This window comes from Leptidea sinapis, chromosome 36 (genome assembly GCF_905404315.1).
Source record: "Leptidea sinapis chromosome 36, ilLepSina1.1, whole genome shotgun sequence".
In the NCBI taxonomy this organism is placed as follows: Eukaryota; Metazoa; Arthropoda; class Insecta; order Lepidoptera; family Pieridae; genus Leptidea; species Leptidea sinapis.
In genome coordinates this window covers 1,019,338-1,038,624 of record NC_066300.1, presented here as the reverse complement: position 1 = coordinate 1,038,624, position 19,287 = coordinate 1,019,338, and the positions used below count along the sequence as shown (strand labels likewise).

At 37.3% G+C, this 19,287-nt stretch overlaps 1 protein-coding gene and 1 long non-coding RNA gene across 4 annotated transcripts in view; both read right to left on the bottom strand.

Moving 5' to 3' along the window:
• The window catches only part of LOC126975527 (uncharacterized), a 169,522-nt gene that overhangs the window by 45,888 nt on the left and 104,347 nt on the right, over positions 1–19,287 (bottom strand). The gene's annotated exons all lie outside the window — the stretch shown is intronic.
• The window catches only part of LOC126975492 (bumetanide-sensitive sodium-(potassium)-chloride cotransporter), a 70,472-nt gene that overhangs the window by 32,053 nt on the left and 19,132 nt on the right, over positions 1–19,287 (bottom strand). For both annotated transcript variants that reach the window (XM_050823416.1, XM_050823417.1), the window contains exons 3-13: positions 19,025–19,139; positions 14,945–15,104; positions 13,969–14,064; positions 12,790–12,959; positions 10,942–11,134; positions 8,866–9,005; positions 5,160–5,351; positions 2,459–2,566; positions 1,533–1,656; positions 779–900; positions 105–240 (exon numbers count right to left, since the gene is read on the bottom strand). In XM_050823416.1, the coding sequence (XP_050679373.1) occupies positions 105–240; positions 779–900; positions 1,533–1,656; positions 2,459–2,566; positions 5,160–5,351; positions 8,866–9,005; positions 10,942–11,134; positions 12,790–12,959; positions 13,969–14,064; positions 14,945–15,104; positions 19,025–19,139 (1,556 nt within the window). The remainder of the gene's footprint in view (positions 1–104; positions 241–778; positions 901–1,532; positions 1,657–2,458; positions 2,567–5,159; positions 5,352–8,865; positions 9,006–10,941; positions 11,135–12,789; positions 12,960–13,968; positions 14,065–14,944; positions 15,105–19,024; positions 19,140–19,287) is intronic.

Sequence of the window (19,287 nt, the reverse complement as noted above, 5' to 3'; positions counted from 1 at the left end):
TAATTTTTTTTGCACTACTGAATCTACCATATGTTTAGAAAAAGTAGAGCTGGTGAGAAGAGAAACTCAACGGCTACTGTATTCAATGAATAGAGTAGTGTTACCCGGCTTCCTGTAGCTGACCAGCAGGTACAGCGCCAGCAGGAAGGAGATGGTGACGAGCGCCGTGCTCCAGGAGATGATGAACATGATGGCCACGCAGGAGACCGCGCCGCACAGGGACAGCCACATGTTGTAATACTGGACACAAAATTTATTATTTTTGATGATTTTGCCTGAGTGTTTTTTACGAGACGAGCAGGACGTTCTGCAGATGGTAGATAGTCCTGCCCATTACAATGGAGTCCCGCTCAGGATTCTAGAAAAACCCAAAAATTCTGAGCGGCACTACAATTGCGCTCGTCACCTTGAGACATAAGATGTAAGGTCTCATTTTCCCAGTAATGTCACTAGCTACGACGCCCTTCAGACTAAAACACTGTAATGTTTACACGTGACTTCTTCACGGCAGAAATAAGCGCCATTGTGATACCCATAATTTAGCCGGCATGTGCAAAGGGGCGTCCCACTGGTAAAAGTATTACACAGTGTCGCTAAGGATACCTGAAAATATAAATATTCTACTTTTTATTCTATAATTCTTCTATAAGTCTAATATATTCTATAAGTGTTAGTGTCAGTACAGTAATTCTAGTTTGCTCTAAACTGATACACAAATAGTGTTTACATTCCACTGACAGCAAAGTGCTTAGTAGCTATTAGATACGTAACAACTTACTCGGAAGGTGGGGCGCCAGCCGACAGGTCGCGCCAGGCTCGCGTGGAAGGTCGCGAAGTTAATGAGAGCATACGCGGCCAGGAAGAAGTTCGATATCAGCGGCGCTATCTGATTCAGACCACCTACAAACAAAGGGGTTTGTATTCTCAACCGATAGCTCGTAGTATCATAGAATAATTATTGACGCGTGGTTTAGCCGCTTCGTAATACCCGTCACCCCAACCAGGTAAAACGGAAAGCTTGTGGTCAGGTCAAATCAATCTTTACCAGCACCACATAAGATTTATTCATTTTGATATAACAAATGACACCTTAACATGTACGATTCTGGAACATTACGACAGAAAAATGGTTATGCAAGGCTTAAACGTTAATGCACAACAAACGATTGTTGGATGCCAGACATCAACAGCGCGAAATACCGCGTTTTGACGTCATGGTGCTCAGCTGACAGAAAACTTGATTGCGCGTGTACAATTGCGAAGAAAAATTAATTCATTTTAAGCCTTTTAATATATGCGTACTACTTACGCAAACGATAACCGAATTAAAGACGGACAAGATATCATGTTCATCCAATTATCATCGAGCGCCTAATTGAAGGAGAAATTTGTACAATATATTGTACATATCGTTGGATGTGGACAGCGCAGGACCGATCGTGTAAATATTTGGGGGAGGTCTTTGTCCAGCAGTGGACGTCTTCCGGCTGATGATGGTGATAGCGAGAGTATGTGTGCGTGTTGCCGCTCACCTATCAATATAAACGCGACCGCTATGACCAGAGTGAGCACGTAGCCCCGCACGGGCTCGTTGTTAGCTCCGTAGCCCTTCGCGAAGAACTCCAGGTACGGATACAGCTTGTCCTGACACAGCGCCTGACAACAATAAGAGCAGAGAACTGCATTTAATTTAGTTTTGGTTACAAATTTAAGTTAATTAATCCCACAAGTGAGGGGTATAACTTTAAATACAACAAATTGTTTTCATTTGAAAGAGTGACATCTCGAATCAATTTCCTAATATGCAATTAATGGGAGAAGAACCAGCAAATAAACACAATTTTCATCCTTCCTTTACAGTTTTCATATTATCCATACATTTTATCGTCTATATGTTTCTGAACTTTATAATACTCTTTCTTCATTAAAATTTCCTTCAGTAAAATGATGTGGGAGTTTTTTATATGCATATTTGTATAGATTTCCCCATCAACGAGGGACCAGTTTTGTGAAGCCTGAAAGTTGAATCAGCAAGTCTATTTCTACTTCTGATGTTTATAAAGATTTAAAAGAAGCACTTCTTTAGAAATTTTATATTATATGTGTGTGTATATACGTATATTATATACTATGCATGATCACACGCCTACGCAAATTATTAATTATCCTATTATATATATTATGCATTGCTACACTTATGAACACACTCTCTCTCTATCTCTCATGAAACTCACTATCTGTTATTATAACGTAAAAAAATTGTAAGTTTAATTGTTTTAAATTTTATTGATAATTTATATTTGGTGGACGTGGACCCTAATAGTTCCCTAATAATAGTACAGGGACGAGGGAGGGTGACAACCGGGTTAATTTGTAATAATATATGTAGTATGTATGCTATTCTCTATTTTTTCATTGAAAACAATAAATGTGGTTTTATTTATTTTATTTTAAATACCTGAAACACTTTGGGTGCGGAAACGAGCGAGGCCAGCGCCGAGGACAGCGCTGCGGCGAAACACCCGCCGTAGATGAGAGGACCCCACGCCGACACCAGGTGCATCACCTGCAGACAACCAATCATGTCAGCTTTCAATGATTGACACACAAACAAACAATAAACATACACCTTAATACAAGTTATAGACAAGTAGTGTAACTCAACGGTCTCCTTGAAATTTATACCTACGTCTAGATGGAGGGTTGATACAAACAAAAAGATTGAAAACGCGGACCAGTCTCGGCGGCGTACGGCGTGATACTCAATAGTTTTCTCGCCCAAGGTTGCTTAGCGGCCGTGGAAATCGTGTGTATGTGTGCGTGCGTCGATTCGGTCGCTCTAGTATGAAGTTTAAGTATTGTTCTATGGCTGTATTGTGGATACACCGTTATAGTAAGCTATCTATACTATAGTAAAACGTAATGAGGAGAGTCGCCGTGTATGTACATTGGATATTATTTCTAAAAACAGATACTGGGTAATACAGGGAGTGCAGCTGAAAACGTAAATACAAATATCATAATAGATGTCTGTCTGTTTGTTTTTCTCCAAGCTTATCTCTAAAACTACTGACAGACTTTCATGAAACTATCACGAATACTTTCAGCGTAACCTGCAACAAAATTCTGACTACTGATTTATTTCATCAAAATGATGGTGAAAAAAGTTATGGGTTTGTTTGCAGGGTTTACATTAAAAATAAGCAAACATACAAATGCTCCCTAATGAACATGATCGGATACATAATATCATAGTAAGAATAATAAAACATAGGTGTAATAACAATATTTATGAATCAAATAATTGACGGCGCATTCAAAATGTCATTGTCAGAATACGCCGGAACCATATTTGACATGTGTCATTTCTGGCGGAACGTCGTGTCGATGGTCAGAGCAGCCACCACGGTTTCGACGGATCGCTCTTGTTCCATGTAATCTTGAAATAGTTGTTATTGATTTCGGAAGTGAAAGTGACTATTTAAATTATACGGAATTTATTTTTGGACTAAAGTGTAATGTGGATTATTGATCGTGAAGAAAAATGATTTTATAAATGATATCGGACTTTTATCTTGTTCTCCACCTATAGCCCAAGTGAGTCGCTGTGGCCAGTCCTGATGAAGGCTTCGCCTTTATACTTAAATGTCAGCACTGTTACGGCCATTCCCAATATTCAGTCTATCTCTTACTTGAGTTAAAAATCGTAACTATCGTTGTAATCGTAACTTTTCTGTCCCAATAAACTTACGTACACGCTGTCTGTCAATGGGACGACGTATAGCTTACCAGAGATAGAAGTTTGTACGGAAATCACAATTCACGGGTCCGAATATAAGGCGATAAGAATGACTATTCGGGTATTCTATTCTATTCTTCCTACTATGGCTCCTGTGGAAGGTATACCACAAGTTTGCCAATGTCACGTTAAGGTAGACCACCAGGCTTAGAGTATTCTTTTACTTATTTTAATGGTATTGATCGGTGCTTAAGATTGAAAGAAGTTTTATTTTCTTATACCCGAAACAAATATACATGCTGTTAGGGAAGGAATAAAGAGAGAATAGGAATAAAGGACATACACAAATATAATTACTTAAATTATTTGATATAAGTACTTAGTGCTATTTACAACTTAATCTTATTTATTTTAATATATTTACACAAAATATATACAAAAGGAGTGAAAACTTGGGAGAGGAGACATTTAAAGGAAGTTGGGCGGGGTATTTCAGGAGGTATAAAATTGTATAAAGAAGGTTGCGTTAAAGGGCAATTGAAGAATAAATGATCCACGTTTCCCTCATCTAGACCACATTCACAGAAGGAATTGTCCCTAATTCTTATTTTAGCCAAAAATACTGGGGTACAAGCATGATTAAAACGTAAACGACAAATAGTTGAAATCACTGACTTATTGGGAATTTTAAATTTCGAGAACCAAGGTTTCTGAGGAATTACGGGTTGTAGATCTCCATAAAATTTGCCTTTGCCAAATGCTGGACCAACTCTCATGCAACTTGGGTTTCAGGATGGTGCGCAAGTCATGGGAGAAAATTTTTGAGTATTGGAGGGAACCTGTTGCAATAGCTGTCTTCGCACAGGCATCTGCATTTTCGTTACCAAGAATGCCTGAATGACCTGGAATCCATGCTAAAACGATGTTAATATTGAGGTCATAGCATTCTTTCAAAGATTCCCTTATTTTAAATATAATTGGAAAATGACTTTTAGACCTAAATGGATTTGACAGTATTGATTGAAGGCAACTTTTGGAGTCTGAAAGAATAATAGAATTGTTCATGCCATGAGCCTTAACAAATAAAATTGCTTCAAGAATGGCAATTGATTCCCCAGTGAAAACAGAAGTGATAGATGGGCAGCTATAACTGAGTATAATTCTTGTTGAAGGAATCCATGCTGCAGCACCAACAGGGCTCATGTCTGTTTTTGAAGCATCAGTGTAGATTTTATGCCAATTTTGAAAATCAGAGTACATTATCTGAGAAAAAGTTTTATTGGCTTCTATGGAAAATATAGATTGGGACAGCTTCAGATTATTGACAGCTAATTACTGACAGTAGAAGGTAGTAATTTATTTCTATCTGTAGATAGTATATTGAGCACGGCCGTTATTGTGTCAGGCCGGTATCACTCACATCGTTCTTGTGGTGCAGCCCGTAGCCGCACTCGTGTCCGCACGCCGTCATGTTCCACGCGGCCACGTCGTGCACGTTCCCGGACGCGTCCCTGAGCATGCACCAGCCCGCTAGCACGGCGATCAAGATGTACGAGAGGCTCGTCAACAATATCGCCAGGAGAGTGCCTTTTGGGATCGATTTTTGAGGATCCTGCAATACAGATGATGAAATCAATGATCAAGCTTGAACAAAATATAGAAACGAATAAGAACAGCGTCGTATTTCATCACAAATCTATTCACTAATCATAATAATTATACTATAAGCTTTATTTTCTAATATAACCATACAATACTTATATGAAGATCATGATTATTACAATTGCTCAATAACTTATTAAGCACCTTTGATATATTTTTGCTACCCATTTTGAAATATAAATACAATATTGCTAAACAATTACTCCAACCAGACTTATGCATCTTTCATCACCTATTAGTATTACTCTTTTTAATATCTTAAATGAATATAAAGGAAAAGGTACATGTAAATAATTATATTATATTTCTTAGATTATATATATCGGATGCAGGTGTTGAACTCATCAGAAATATTTTTGAGGCCTGTGAGGAATCACAGAATGCACTTGGTATCTTATGTGATCTATCTAAGGCTTTTGATTGTGTTCAACATTCAACGCTGGTCAGGAAACTATGTCAATATGGTATAAGAGGATCTGCACTCGATCTTCTGATCTCATATTTAACTAATAGGAATCAGAGGGTCTAGGTGAATGGCAGGATATCTCCTGGGACTCCTCGTTGTATGGGGGTACCACAAGGGTCTATTCTTGGACCCTTCCTCTTCCTAATTTATATAAATGATCTACCTAACCTTGTAGAAAAAAAACACAAGGTGGTATTGTTTGCGGATGACACTTCACTTATATTCAAAGTGAAACGAAGCCAAGTTTTATATGACGAAGTAAACAATGCTCTATCTGACATCGTGTACTGGTTTAGCGCCAATAACTTATTGTTAAATAGTCATAAAACCAAATATATTAAATTCAGCGCACCAACTGTCAAAAATGTAGATGCGAATATTTTAATAACTGGAGAGGTGGTAAAACCAGTGGAATCTGCTGTATTTCTTGGCATTACTCTGGATTCCAAATTGCAGTGGGGCCCCCATATTGAAGGATTGGCGAATAGGCTTAGTTCTGCAGCATATGCGGTTAAGAAAATTAGACGGTTAACTGACATAGATACGGCGAGATTAATATACTTTAGTTATTTTCATAGTATTATGTCCTATGGTATATTTGTGCTGCAGAAGAGGGCTATTCGCGCGATTTATAACCTAGGTCCTAGAGAATCATTAAGAGAAAATTTTTAAGAAATAAACATAGTGACTGTTGCTTCTCAATACATTTTTGATAATGTTCTGTATGTTCATAAGCACATTGAGGAATTTTCTAGAAACTGTGACATTCATAATGTTAACACGAGGAACAAACATAAACTTGTTATGCCTACTACTCGGTTGGGTCGAGTTAGTAAGTCTTTTGTTGGGCGATGTATATGCTTCTACAATATGATCCCAGGAAAATGTACAAAGCAAATGTGTTACGAAATTTAAAAGAATTGTTAAAAAACGTTTGTGTGGGAAAGGTTATTATAGCATAAACGACTTTCTTAATGACACCACGGACTGGGAATAAAGCGAACACCCACAGCCTATTTAATTATAAATGTTTATTGTACGATATCACATTGTAATCCATATGTTGAGTGGTAGTTTTTGACGTTCAATAAGTGATTTAAAATCCTATTTTGAATAAAAATATTTGAATTTGAATTTGAATTTGAAAATATAGTTTACGGTAAATTATTGTCACATTTGCTACTTTGTTTCCAAACATGGTTCAAGTTCACGAGTATGTCTAATATGTTTACTTCTAAATAATTAATAGAACTGCTGGGTCTGTTTGAATCAGATACTATGTAATATGACTGTTTGTTTCCTTAAAAAAAAACTAGACGTAAGGTTTTTTTCCCTATGGAATGCTCCATTTTAGGCCATTTTTCTCTGTCACCTGTTACTTCAAACAATTTTTTCCAGCAACAGCCACAATATCGTCTTCCCATCGCCTTTTGGGTCTACCATGATCGTACCAGTTCTCAAGATTCACTACGCTACTTAGATAACATTGGTTTTATTTTTTGCTTAAAGGCAATCATTTTAATTAAAGTGAACATCGACGCCAACATTCTCCTGCAACACCAGAAGAATTACAGAAGCGTTGCCGGCATTTTAGGAAGGTGTATGTGCTTTTTTTTTTCGGAAACTCGTTCAAGTTTGACTATACGTGGTAGAAAGTTCCTGTGGAGGAACGCCACGCATCCAAATAGTGTGGATGATATCCAGGTTTATGGATTGTCATGAGATTGTGGAATTTAGCGTTAGGAATCAGGGCCAACAGCACTTCAGAGACTCCCCGTGATATATGCGGTAGAAGACACAATAAACAGTTCAAAGCAATTCGTCGAAAATTCAAACAGGTCTGATTTGCCCTTTGGGTGCAAATGGTTCGAGCTTATGGTGGGGTGGACCAGAACATAGATGAGAGCAAAACTCTATTCATGGTCGGACCTGCACTTTATAGTGCGTGTGTACTAGAATCTGAACCGGCTTGAAGTAATTCCTTACTCGAAATATGTGTATATTTTAAGCCTATACACAAAAAATTCAGCTAACTAAAATGTATGTACCCCATAAATGGTATCCCATTCAACATTCGTGACCACCACCATGTTTGTATCATTTCCGTTAGGTGACGAAAGTGGCAACACAAAAACAGTTTTAAACCTCGATGCTTACGAGTCATTGAATATAGCAGTGAAAGCTAAATTTATAACTGATCGGGACGAGGCTTAGAATTAATAATGCATTGTTTAATAAAAGCTTTATATTTGTGGGAGTTACACCGTGAAACCATAGAACCGTGAATATCGAATGGTATTTAGTATACAATAGGTAAAATATAAAACAAAGTCGCACGCCGCGTCTGTCTGTCTGTTCGCGTGTAAACTCAAAAGCTACTGCGCCGATTTTCATGCTGTTTTCACCAATGGGTAGCGTGGTTCTCGAGAAAGGTTTTAGTATATAATTTGTTAAGTTTTTGTGTACATAAACAATATTTGTTGGAGGTGTCGGAAAAGAATAGCTATCTGGGATCTCTAAACCTTTAAAATATATCAAAATAATGTATGGTGGAATTGTGTATATTATATGGCTCTATAGAAAATTTTCCGCGATGGTGGCATATGTCTATCTCTATATATTTAATAACAACCTAAAACGTTTGGAGGACTTTTGGAGGAGAAAATTTTCGGGGACGAAACCATTATTTTGAGGTTGTACTTACGATTTTCGGTTGGAGCTGTACTTGTACTTACCGCACTGATTATTAACTCGCCCGCGTTAGCGCGACTCTTTTACTAATCAAACTTTCCTTGAAGGCCTGCAACGGTCCTGTGATTCCTCTGGTGTTCCAAGAGAATGTGAGGGTCGGTGATAACTTAACACCAGGTGACTCGTACGACGGTATGTTAAATTAAAATTGTTAAATTTGAAAAAAAGCCTCAGCTACTGTTCCCTCTTTATCGCATACAAAGCGAAATGTTCATTTGGATTCATTTTAATTTAGAATGATTGTCACCTTCAAATCTCCAGAGATGTTCGCGCCGGCAAGAATGCCGGTCGCCGCGGGGAAGAATATTGAGAACACGGAGAAGAAGTCGTGATGCACACCCTCGAAGTATCTGTAGTTAGGCGATAGGTTCTCCGTCAGAACTGTCACTGTTAACACGTGCATATTGACAATGAATAAAATGTCAAATACAATGAGTTTATATACATATATATATACATATAGACAAATCACGTCGTATAAAACAAAGTCAAAATATGGAAAATGCCGTGTAATAAATACATTGCCGCATTTACTCCAGTTGATAAAAATATTCTTTGTGCATAAGCAGCAATGTAAAAGAATTATTTAGTTTAGGTTACGTATGTTGAATTTAGAACCCAATTCGGACAGAGACTGTTGACACGCAACTATGGAGAAATGTATGCTTAAATTGTGTTTAAGCACACATTTGCCGTTCCGCTGTCAGACTTCAAACGATATGTCATTATATGTGTATATTTTGTGCACACCCAGACGAGTTTTTACAGTATCTTAACTTTAATTTAGGACATAATATGTAAATAGAACAGTCATGTTTCTTATTTTAATATTTAGCGGCTTCCGCGACATTATTACGATAGTGCACCGTACACGCCCTGTCAAATTTTTAATCTGTCTTTTAATTAGTATTTATTGATACCGGATTATTTTCTTTATTTTTTTTTTATACAATTAGACATTTTAAATGCAAATATTTCTATCAACTGAAGTCAGCGGGCGCGGGATACCTACTGAATGCTCATTGGCACGTTACAATCAAAATACAATGTAATTGGCCACATAATAATCACAACATATCATAAACAATCGCTATTGGCTACTGTGGATTCATATTAATGTAGCCTAATGCGGTTGGTTATATCTCAAGGCGATCGATTACTAATTGGATGTGTTTTATCTAATACGATGAGCCCGACTGGTTTTAATTTGATCTTTAATTTATTATATATACATATATATAATATAAATATATATATATATATACATATATATAAAATATAAAATATATTTATAATTTATTATATATAATTTATTATATATTTGACAGCAAGCTAACTATGTCTGAGCATATTGATTATGTTGCGAATTAAGCGTTCAAGAGCTTAGGTTTTATGATACGTACATGCAAACCTTTTAATGACCTTGCATGTATTAAATCTGTTTACTATGCATACGTACGTAGTGTCTTAGAGTACGCAAGTTGTATCTGGTCGCCCCATTATATAACATATATTGAAAAACTTGAAAAGATTCAAGCTAAATTTATAAGGCACCTTAACTTTCGTCATAAATTTTTTTCCAACTATAAAGATGGCTGCATGCATCATAATATAATTTCACTAGCAGACAGACGAACGATATTAGATACCATGTTCTTATTTAATATAATAAATAATCTTCTGGACTCCCCAACATTACTTGCTAGTATTAACTTCAATGTACCACTAAAACGAACGAGAAATACGCCTCTTTTTTCATTATCATTTTACACTACGAACTATGGTAAAAATTCTCCCATTAACAGAATTTGTAAGCATTACAACGAAGTTTTTTTCGAATGTCGACATTCATAATCGCAGTAAAAATATCTTCAAAAAAGAAATTATTAAAATATTAATGAATACACTAGATACGAAAAATGTTACTGGAGCAATATAAAACGAACAAATAGGTACATTAACACACGCACACATACACATCCAAACATACAATAAACACTATAACCGATTATAACATATATAATAATAGATATAAATATTAAATTCGCATTCATACGCATAATATTATTCTTTTAATGTTTAAACTATACATTTTACTATGTTAAAGTAAATTAAGTTGATTTTTTTTTTGTTTATAAGTTAAAGTTATTTAAGTTGAAAACTCATTAGTTGATTTTTGTTTATATAGAGAGACCTGTAATTGGCTATTATATGTACACTAATTTTTAAGACTAATTTGTAATATTTATGCTGTAGGTCTTTTCAATAAAATTATTTTAAGTGTATGGAATGTAACAGTGAATGCGTATGACAGTATACTCACTGTTGAAGCCCACAAACCCCTGCGCGATCTCGTCGTCACTAGTGGGCCCGATGGCGGCCCCGATACAGAAGTCCGCGATAGCAGCCAGCAGTATGACCAGTAGAACTATCTGAGCCTTCGCCTCCCACTCCATGCCAACCACCACGATGCCCGTCAACAGTATGATGGTGATGCACCCGTATATTGCTTGATCCTACCAACAACACATTACAATTACACTTCAGTGCAAAGTCATATTATACGCTTTCAATATTAGCTCCGTCTGTTTCTGAATGTGACGAAATGTTTTCACCTGCATCATGCCTATTAAGTACCTATTTAATAATTTGCACACTTACCAAGCATTGATTACAATATTCCATTACTATAACTTTGTATCCTAACCAGGCTTACCTAGAATAGTTATAAAAAATTTTATAAGTAAGTAGGTACTTATATTATGTGATGTACTGATGCTGTTTTTAATTTTTTTAACCGAAAAAGTGACGAGACGAGCACCTGATTGTAAGTGATATGCCGTGCCTTTCATAATGCAGTGCTACCACTGACCTGTATAAATAACACTGGACTGTTCCATATATTTGACAGCATATTTTTTGTGTCATATTTTAACATTTTGAATAAATTTCGTTCATTTTCCGTGTTATTTCCACTTCAAGAATCAACGTAATAAATTCCCCTTTTTTTTGTAAATTGTTTCCCACCATCTATTGATGTTTGCTGAGGTTTTTATCACTAGTTTAAGTACCGCAGACTTTCGCTGTGGCCAACAGCGCCCAAATGGCGAATATCAAACAGGCACAAAAGCATTTTGACAGCCGCCAGTCCAGTGGTATGTAGTATAGGTCAGTGAGTGCTACTCAGTATTATTGATTGTCACATTGAGACATAAGATGTTAAATGTCAATAGGCCAGTAATGTCACTAACTACGGCGCCCTTTAAACTACGGCACGCAAATGTTTGCACACTCCACGGTGGAAAAGGGCAACGCTGTGGCCACCTAGCCGGTTTCCGGTACAAAGTAGCCCCCCATTGGTAAAAGTCTCAAAGAGTATCAAATCAGTTTCTTTTAAGCGAGTCTACACACAAAGAACAAAAACGAACAGTCTTCACTACCTTCGGTGTATATATTGTAAAATTTTCCTCAACTCCGTCTCCCCTCCCCTAATCTCACGCGAGATTTATCAAAATTTATGTTTTGGCTGTAAACGTGTTAAATTATTGAGACAAAAAAATCACAACTTTTTCTATTACTTGAATTGAAGACAAGAAAAAGAATAATATATGTGAATATTACCGTAATTTAAAATAACAATCATAAAATTAAATATGTTTTTTATGAAAATAAGGGACGAGACGAGCAGGATGTTCAGTTGATGGTTACTGATACGCCGTGCCCATTACAATGCAGTGCCACTTAGGATTTTTGAAAAAGCCAATAATTCTGAGACAAGATGTTAAGTCGCATTTTCCCAGTAATTTCACTAACTACAGCGCCCTTTAGACCGAAACACAATAATGTTTACACATTACTGCTTCACGGCAGAAATAGGCGCCGTTGTGGTTGTAGCCCATAACCCATAATCTATCCGGCATCCTGTGCAAAGGAGCCTCCCACTGGTAAAAATCAATATATGCATAATGTTACCGTTTGTAATGTCGTTAGCTGTTGCGACGAATTACATTTCTGCTTATTATATTTTTTTTCTTTAAAATTTTATGAAATATTTATAAATATAATAAGACAGCTATGATCCATTAATAGACATATATATTCAAAATCATGGTCCAATTACAACCTCCCACTATCGGCATGTAGTTGTTACAAAGCCTGTATAAATACGTACCCACTCCTTGCTGACCATGTACGCCGACTCGGGTATGAGCGTGATGAGCGACTCCCCGAAGCCCACCACGTACATGGCGCTGGCCACGGCGTTGGCCATGGAGAAGATAAGCCCGATGGAGCCGCCGAACTCCGGCCCGAGAGACCGCGATATCATATAGTACGTCCCTCCTGGTAATAACAACATTCTTAAAGTGACATTTTTTCGTCCATCCATCGCATTTAGCATTACAGCCAGCCGGCATTAATTTCAACTAGTGCTTTAAGTCAGTTTGGCCTAATAAGTACTGCGTTTATTGGTCGGCTGTGGTGACGTATTACCCCCAGAAGAGATACGTAAAAAAGGGTATAAAAGAGCGCTTCCGGCTCATTTGATTCAGTCTCGTGCCAGATTTTGGCGAGACAACACGTCCTGAGGATGCCTCGTGTAGAGGCGAAACACGTGTCGAATTGTTTAAAAACAAATATTGGCGGAATTAACACTAAAGAAAAGTTAAATCACTTGTATAATTATGGCTTTCCGCAAAGTAACGCCTACTTCAATAAATTTTCTTAATGCGTTTATGTGTAATTTGGAAATGAAGAAACGGTAAAGTCGACATATCCGATTGCACATAAGAATCGCCAAAGTTGCTAAGGCGATGCTTATAAGAGTCATATCAATACAAAAAATGTCAATACACACCTTTCATAATAGTCATTAGACGCCTTAACAAGTTCAGACGCTCGACTAATATAATATGTAAATTATAGAACAGGAGCTCATTATATACAAGAAAGATTGTAGATGTCGCAAACCAGTCTAGAAAGATAGCATTCTAGCCAGTAGTATTCAAATTCAAATTCTAATATTTTTATTCAAAAAAGGATGTGACATCACTTATTGAAAGTCAAAAACTACCACCCATTCCAAAATGAATTGCCTGAGAAGAAAGGGCGCAACAAACTCAGCGGGCTTTTTTTAAAACACTCATGTGATACTATTATCACACGAGGCGAAGTTTTAATACCCCATATTACACACCAGTTGCATAAGTAACTATTAAAATAATTGTATTACGAGTCGCCAGGCCAGGAACTGTCAGTACGGCCCACGTCCTATTCGTCAACTTGTACGGTTGATTTTCCGTCTGTCTGATAAAATAATATTAATAAAATAAAAATCGCGCGTTATATTTACCTCCTTTTATAACACCGTTAGTGCTGATGGCGGACATAGAGAGCGCCGTTATCATCGTCACCACCGATGTTGTCAGGATGAGCAGTATTGCTTGACCTGGTGCAGATAAATACATTTAAAATAGAAAAAAGGAGCATATGGAGTTATGATCATACCAAATTAGTAAGTTTCAGTTATTTTCATATCAATTAAACATAAGACACTTACAATTTTTACACGAATGTTAACGAGATGTATAATGAAAAGCAGTGGCAAGAAACTCATTGCCACTCTTTAAAATCAATTTAGTATACAAACATTTATAAAAATCAGAAATTTTTATTACATAAAAGTGTGGAATTTGAGTACAGTAGTTGCATCAATCGACACACACTGTAAATAAATAAAGGTATGTTGCGTTATATTACCAACCATAGGGGTTAAAGTATGAAATTGTCGTTTGATTGTGATAGGTAAGTACTACGAATTGACATAGAACCCCCATGGTTTGAAATTTTAGATTGAAACTTTTTTCACATGGCACCTACCTATGTAGTTCTTCTTTTAAAGAACGTGCAACATTCGCTTATCGACTTTCAGCTGTTTTTTTATTCGGCTTAGACAAGAAAGATGGATACTTCGAAGATTCGAGTGGCTTTTGAATACGAGTTCTAGACGCAGAACTAACGCGATAGAAACAGCTCGCAATATGCTGCTGCTAATGAACGCACAGTGCGATTTGGATTAAACACTTTTGTGATGGAAACTTTGATTTGAAGAACGAACCACCTTCTTCCTTTCTTGTGTTGCCTTGTTGAATCGATACAGAAATGAAGGATTATTGGATCTAATACTGACATGGGATGAAAAGCGGATTCTTTATGATAACCGTAAGCGAAAAATGCAGTGGTCTCAGCATAGTATTATTAGATAAGTCGAAAAGCCTTAGAAAGTTTGTGATTGAAAATTAATAAGTATATATTCAGCAAATCCTCACCCACACCAGCCTGTCCCACCATCCAGGACAGCCTGAGGAACAGCATGACGCCCCAGATGTTGAGCATGCACCGCATCAGCACCCCCTTGATCCACCCGAACTTGACGTTGGTGCTGGCCATCGCCGTCGTGTCCATATCCTTCTCCAGGGTTTGGCCTGGCTGGAAGCAAGAGTTGAGTCACAAGGGCTCCACCGCACCTTCACTTTTTTAGTCTGCTTAGATAATAACATACAATATGTGCACTGTGACATCATTCTGCGCGTAAATAAAAGCTAGAGTTACTTGCTTTCAGAACTGAAAATCCAATGATGTCTAAATTTTTGCTGTCCCTTTAGAAAATACTATACCCAACTAGCTTTCAATCATTTGAGTATACTACTGACACATTTATGAAGTGTTGTGGTACATAAGTAGTTTATTCCAAATTCAAATTTAAGACACAGCCGGACTTTAACAGCGGGAATCGTTCATAGTTCGTATTAACTCCAAATAATTTTTAGATAACTTTTGTCGGATTGTCCTTGATAGTTCGTTGATATTTTTATGTCTTGATACCATTATTTAGCGGTCTCGAATGGTTGATGGAACGAGAACACGGAGCAAAATTATAGCGTTACTTGAGGAAGGGTGTAGTCAATGTTACGTGTCCCAGAGGCTAAATGTGAGTCGTTCGACTTGTCCAAAGGACTTGGCAACGATATCAAGAGACTGATTCCGTCAGTAGAAGGCCTGGGAAGGGTCAAGAAGAAAACCATGCACAGAAGCTAGAGACGCTCGACCGCTTTCTCGTGAACCAGATATTGAGAAATCGCTAATCGAGCTAATCTTCTTATGTCACCTTCAAAAAGACTAGAGGAAGTAAGAGGTGTGCAAATCAGCTTATGGACTGTCAGGAGGATGCCTCTCGCTGACAATATATGCAATCGCCGTCCAGCCCGTGTCCATAAGTTACTGCACGAGCACAGAGTTGCTAGACTAAGCTCGAAATTGTGTGACGTGGACTCAAGAGGACTGGGGTAGAATATTATTCTCGGATGAAGCCAGAATATGTCAAGGGGAGGCAAGGGCAAATAAAGGCAAGGGGAACGTTTCGCAGAAGTTGAAGAAATAACCCCTTATGGTGGAGGCTCAGTTATGTTTAAGGTAGCGATATATATAATTCTCTCTGCTCTTATTTTTTTGCAAATAAAATACAACCCACGTTACACACACTGATAACTTAGCTTTCTATAGCTTTTCTTATGGAGAGGACAAACGAGCGTTAGGGTCACCGGGTGACGTTTAGTGATCACCTACGACGTTTCTAGGCAATAATATATTTTTGGGATAATTACAAACTAACATGCAAATTTACAAACAATCAAATATTTTTCTCTATATATAGTAAATATTAAGTAGTACAAATCACCTAGACAACCATGGTAAACGTGGCCTTACATAAACATTCACTAGGAGCACATTATTGATCGTAAACAGTTTTAACTACCAATTAAGTCATCAAGTAAACATAACACGTAGCTCGTAAAGCACTCACTAGTACGCATTGAGCGTGACCTATGAGCCTATGACAGGGTTAATTGGTCAACTTTTAAAAAAGGTCTGTGTCATGGGTTACCGTATGTAATTGTGTCGGTGCACTCTATGAAACGCAGATAACCCGAGACGTCGCTCATCCCAATTCTTCTACATCTGCAATAAAATACTGTGGACAACGAAATTGTGGGTAGCAATACTCTCTTTTGATGCTGCAAGGTGGTATCATCACCATGTCACCACTTAGTATATCGTATCAGACAGATATGATATCATCATATCATAACATTTTCTTCGGTGACTACACCTTGCTCCCAAATACTGTTTATAATACACGCGTCAAGAAGATCGTAACGGCGGTAGGGTTTGACGACGAGCTATAAAATTTTGAGTGGCGAACACAATAGTTCAATTCGAGACGTAGTATTACTAGGACTCAATAGGATTAGACAAATAGCTACCCTCGTCAAATAATAATGATATTATATTAGCCCGGACGAATGGACATTATCCCTTGGCATTGCTTGCGATGTGACGTCATTTCATAACGTAGGGTTCTTTGTGTGGTTGGCAATATGATTGCGAGGAAGTTTAATCGTTCATTGCCTGACGTGAGAATTACTCTCTTTAAGCTTTGGACTAATTATTCTAAAAAGTCGCATGATGGCATGCAAGTCGCCTACAATAACATTTTTAGATTCCTCATGGGCCTGAAAAGTTGCTGTAGCGCTTCAGTAATGTATGCGGAGGCTAGGGATGATTCGTTTAATTCTATCCAGCGTAAAAGAATTGCATCGTTCATGTCCAGGGTTGAGACGTGTAATAACGGCACTATCAGAAGTCTGTCTGACAGGCTGATGCTATCAGCAATGTATCGACGCTGGGTGGATATTGCAACCTAGTTTTTATTTTAAGTATATATTTTATACTGTGTCTGTACTATGGATCAAGGGTCTGAAATAAAGTATTATTATTATTATTTCATTGTACGTTCTCTACAGCATTTAGCACGAGTCTATTACGAACAGCTATTTACCTAATTGGGTATTCCCAATGTTACCTATTGGGTGTTATTACACCACAGCACTACACTAGACTAACCTTTACTCATCACCAAATGAAGGTGTTGAGTTTTCCTTCAATTTGATTGTCAAGGAATTTTTACCAGTGGCAGGCCGCCTCTTTACACCGACCATACCAGCAGTTGAAATTTACAGGCTCTATTTGCCCTATTTGACGTGAAGGTCGTCGTAGGCGGTAAATTACTTAATAGGCAATTTTATTACTTACCTTGATGGTAAGGTGAACGTCTTGCCCGTCAAGACAAGTTTTTCTCATAAAATAGTACGGTAAAGAATGTCGCGCTTTAATCTACTACTTTATATTTTTTTTGGCCCTGGTCAATTTCTCACTGAGACGACCCGTATAGCCCAGGGGTTGTCGACCTCGCCCACTCAGCTAGAGGATTCCCAAATTCGAATCCCGGTTGGTATACACATTATGTGTGTTTATTGTATCAAATAAATCGTTTTCTTGCAGTTGTGCAGTCAATGCTTCAACTGGGTAAAAAAATTATTATAATGCAATATTTGAAACACCAAATATGACAGCAAAGTGATATATCACTAAGCCAGATCTTCGAGTTGGTTTCTTTTAATTCCTCCGATGATGCAAAAGAGCATGGACGCATTGCACACATATCGTCAGCTTAAAGGAATCCGTGTGTAATATAATTCCAAAAACGGAAAATTTTATCATAAATCTAAGCCTGTATTCTCCGACTGTAAAATATAGATGAGGCAACATGTTGAACACGCTCGCTCCAATTATAAATGCAGCTATGTCAATGTTACGTGTGGATTATAACCAATATTATACAAGTTGTACGGTTTCTAATCAGGTTATCGCAAGTCAAGGTAGAGGCTAACATTTATAAAAGCATCTGTGTAAACTTTATGACTGTGTGCTGCAATATTAATGTAAACAATCCACACATTCTCATAAATATACATTACCCACATACAAAATCGGTACAGAACAGCCGTAATATTTTCATATATTTCCTCAATAATCGATTTGCATTCGCTCCAAAAGTGAATCGAGCTAATAATATCAATTTTCATTTCTTATAATTTCCTCATTTCTACCAAGATCTAGACACCACGTTCTAAAACGTAGTACGATTTTCACAGTTTTGGTCCTTCGAGCCTACATTGTTCGTAGCCACGTACTAAATTTGTAAATATTTTGGAAAAAAAACTTATGTTTTTTTTTGGTATTACAGTGTTACTTCATAGTTACAAGAATATATTACATATAAAATAGTTTTAAGGTATAAACAACTTTATTATTAAGCAGTAGCCGATATTCACGGCTGGGTTGTATCTGGTAGGACCGTACCTCCCAACCTGTAAAAAACTCCTAAGCGTAAAGAATTTTATTTTTAAAATTCACCTTAGTATCCAGACCAAACTAATTGGTTCCTTACTTTGACTATGAATTGTTGACCCGTAAATGGTGAAAAAATGAACAGAACAGGCCCTGACCTTCCTCGATAGCGACGCGTTGTGGAGCTCATCCAGCGTTGGTCGGGGCGCCGCGTGGAGCGACAGCACGTTCCTGTAGTTGTCCAGTCGAGGTAGAGCCTCGCGAGTGAAATGCCTGCCAATTTTACAAAAAGACAGATATTATTAAAAAAATCAAAAAAATAAATATTTTTAAAGCTAGCGGCCCTGACGATATCCACCCATTTTTCATTAATAAATGTAGTACTGTTCTCTCTTTTCCTCTGTTTCAAATTTTTAACAAA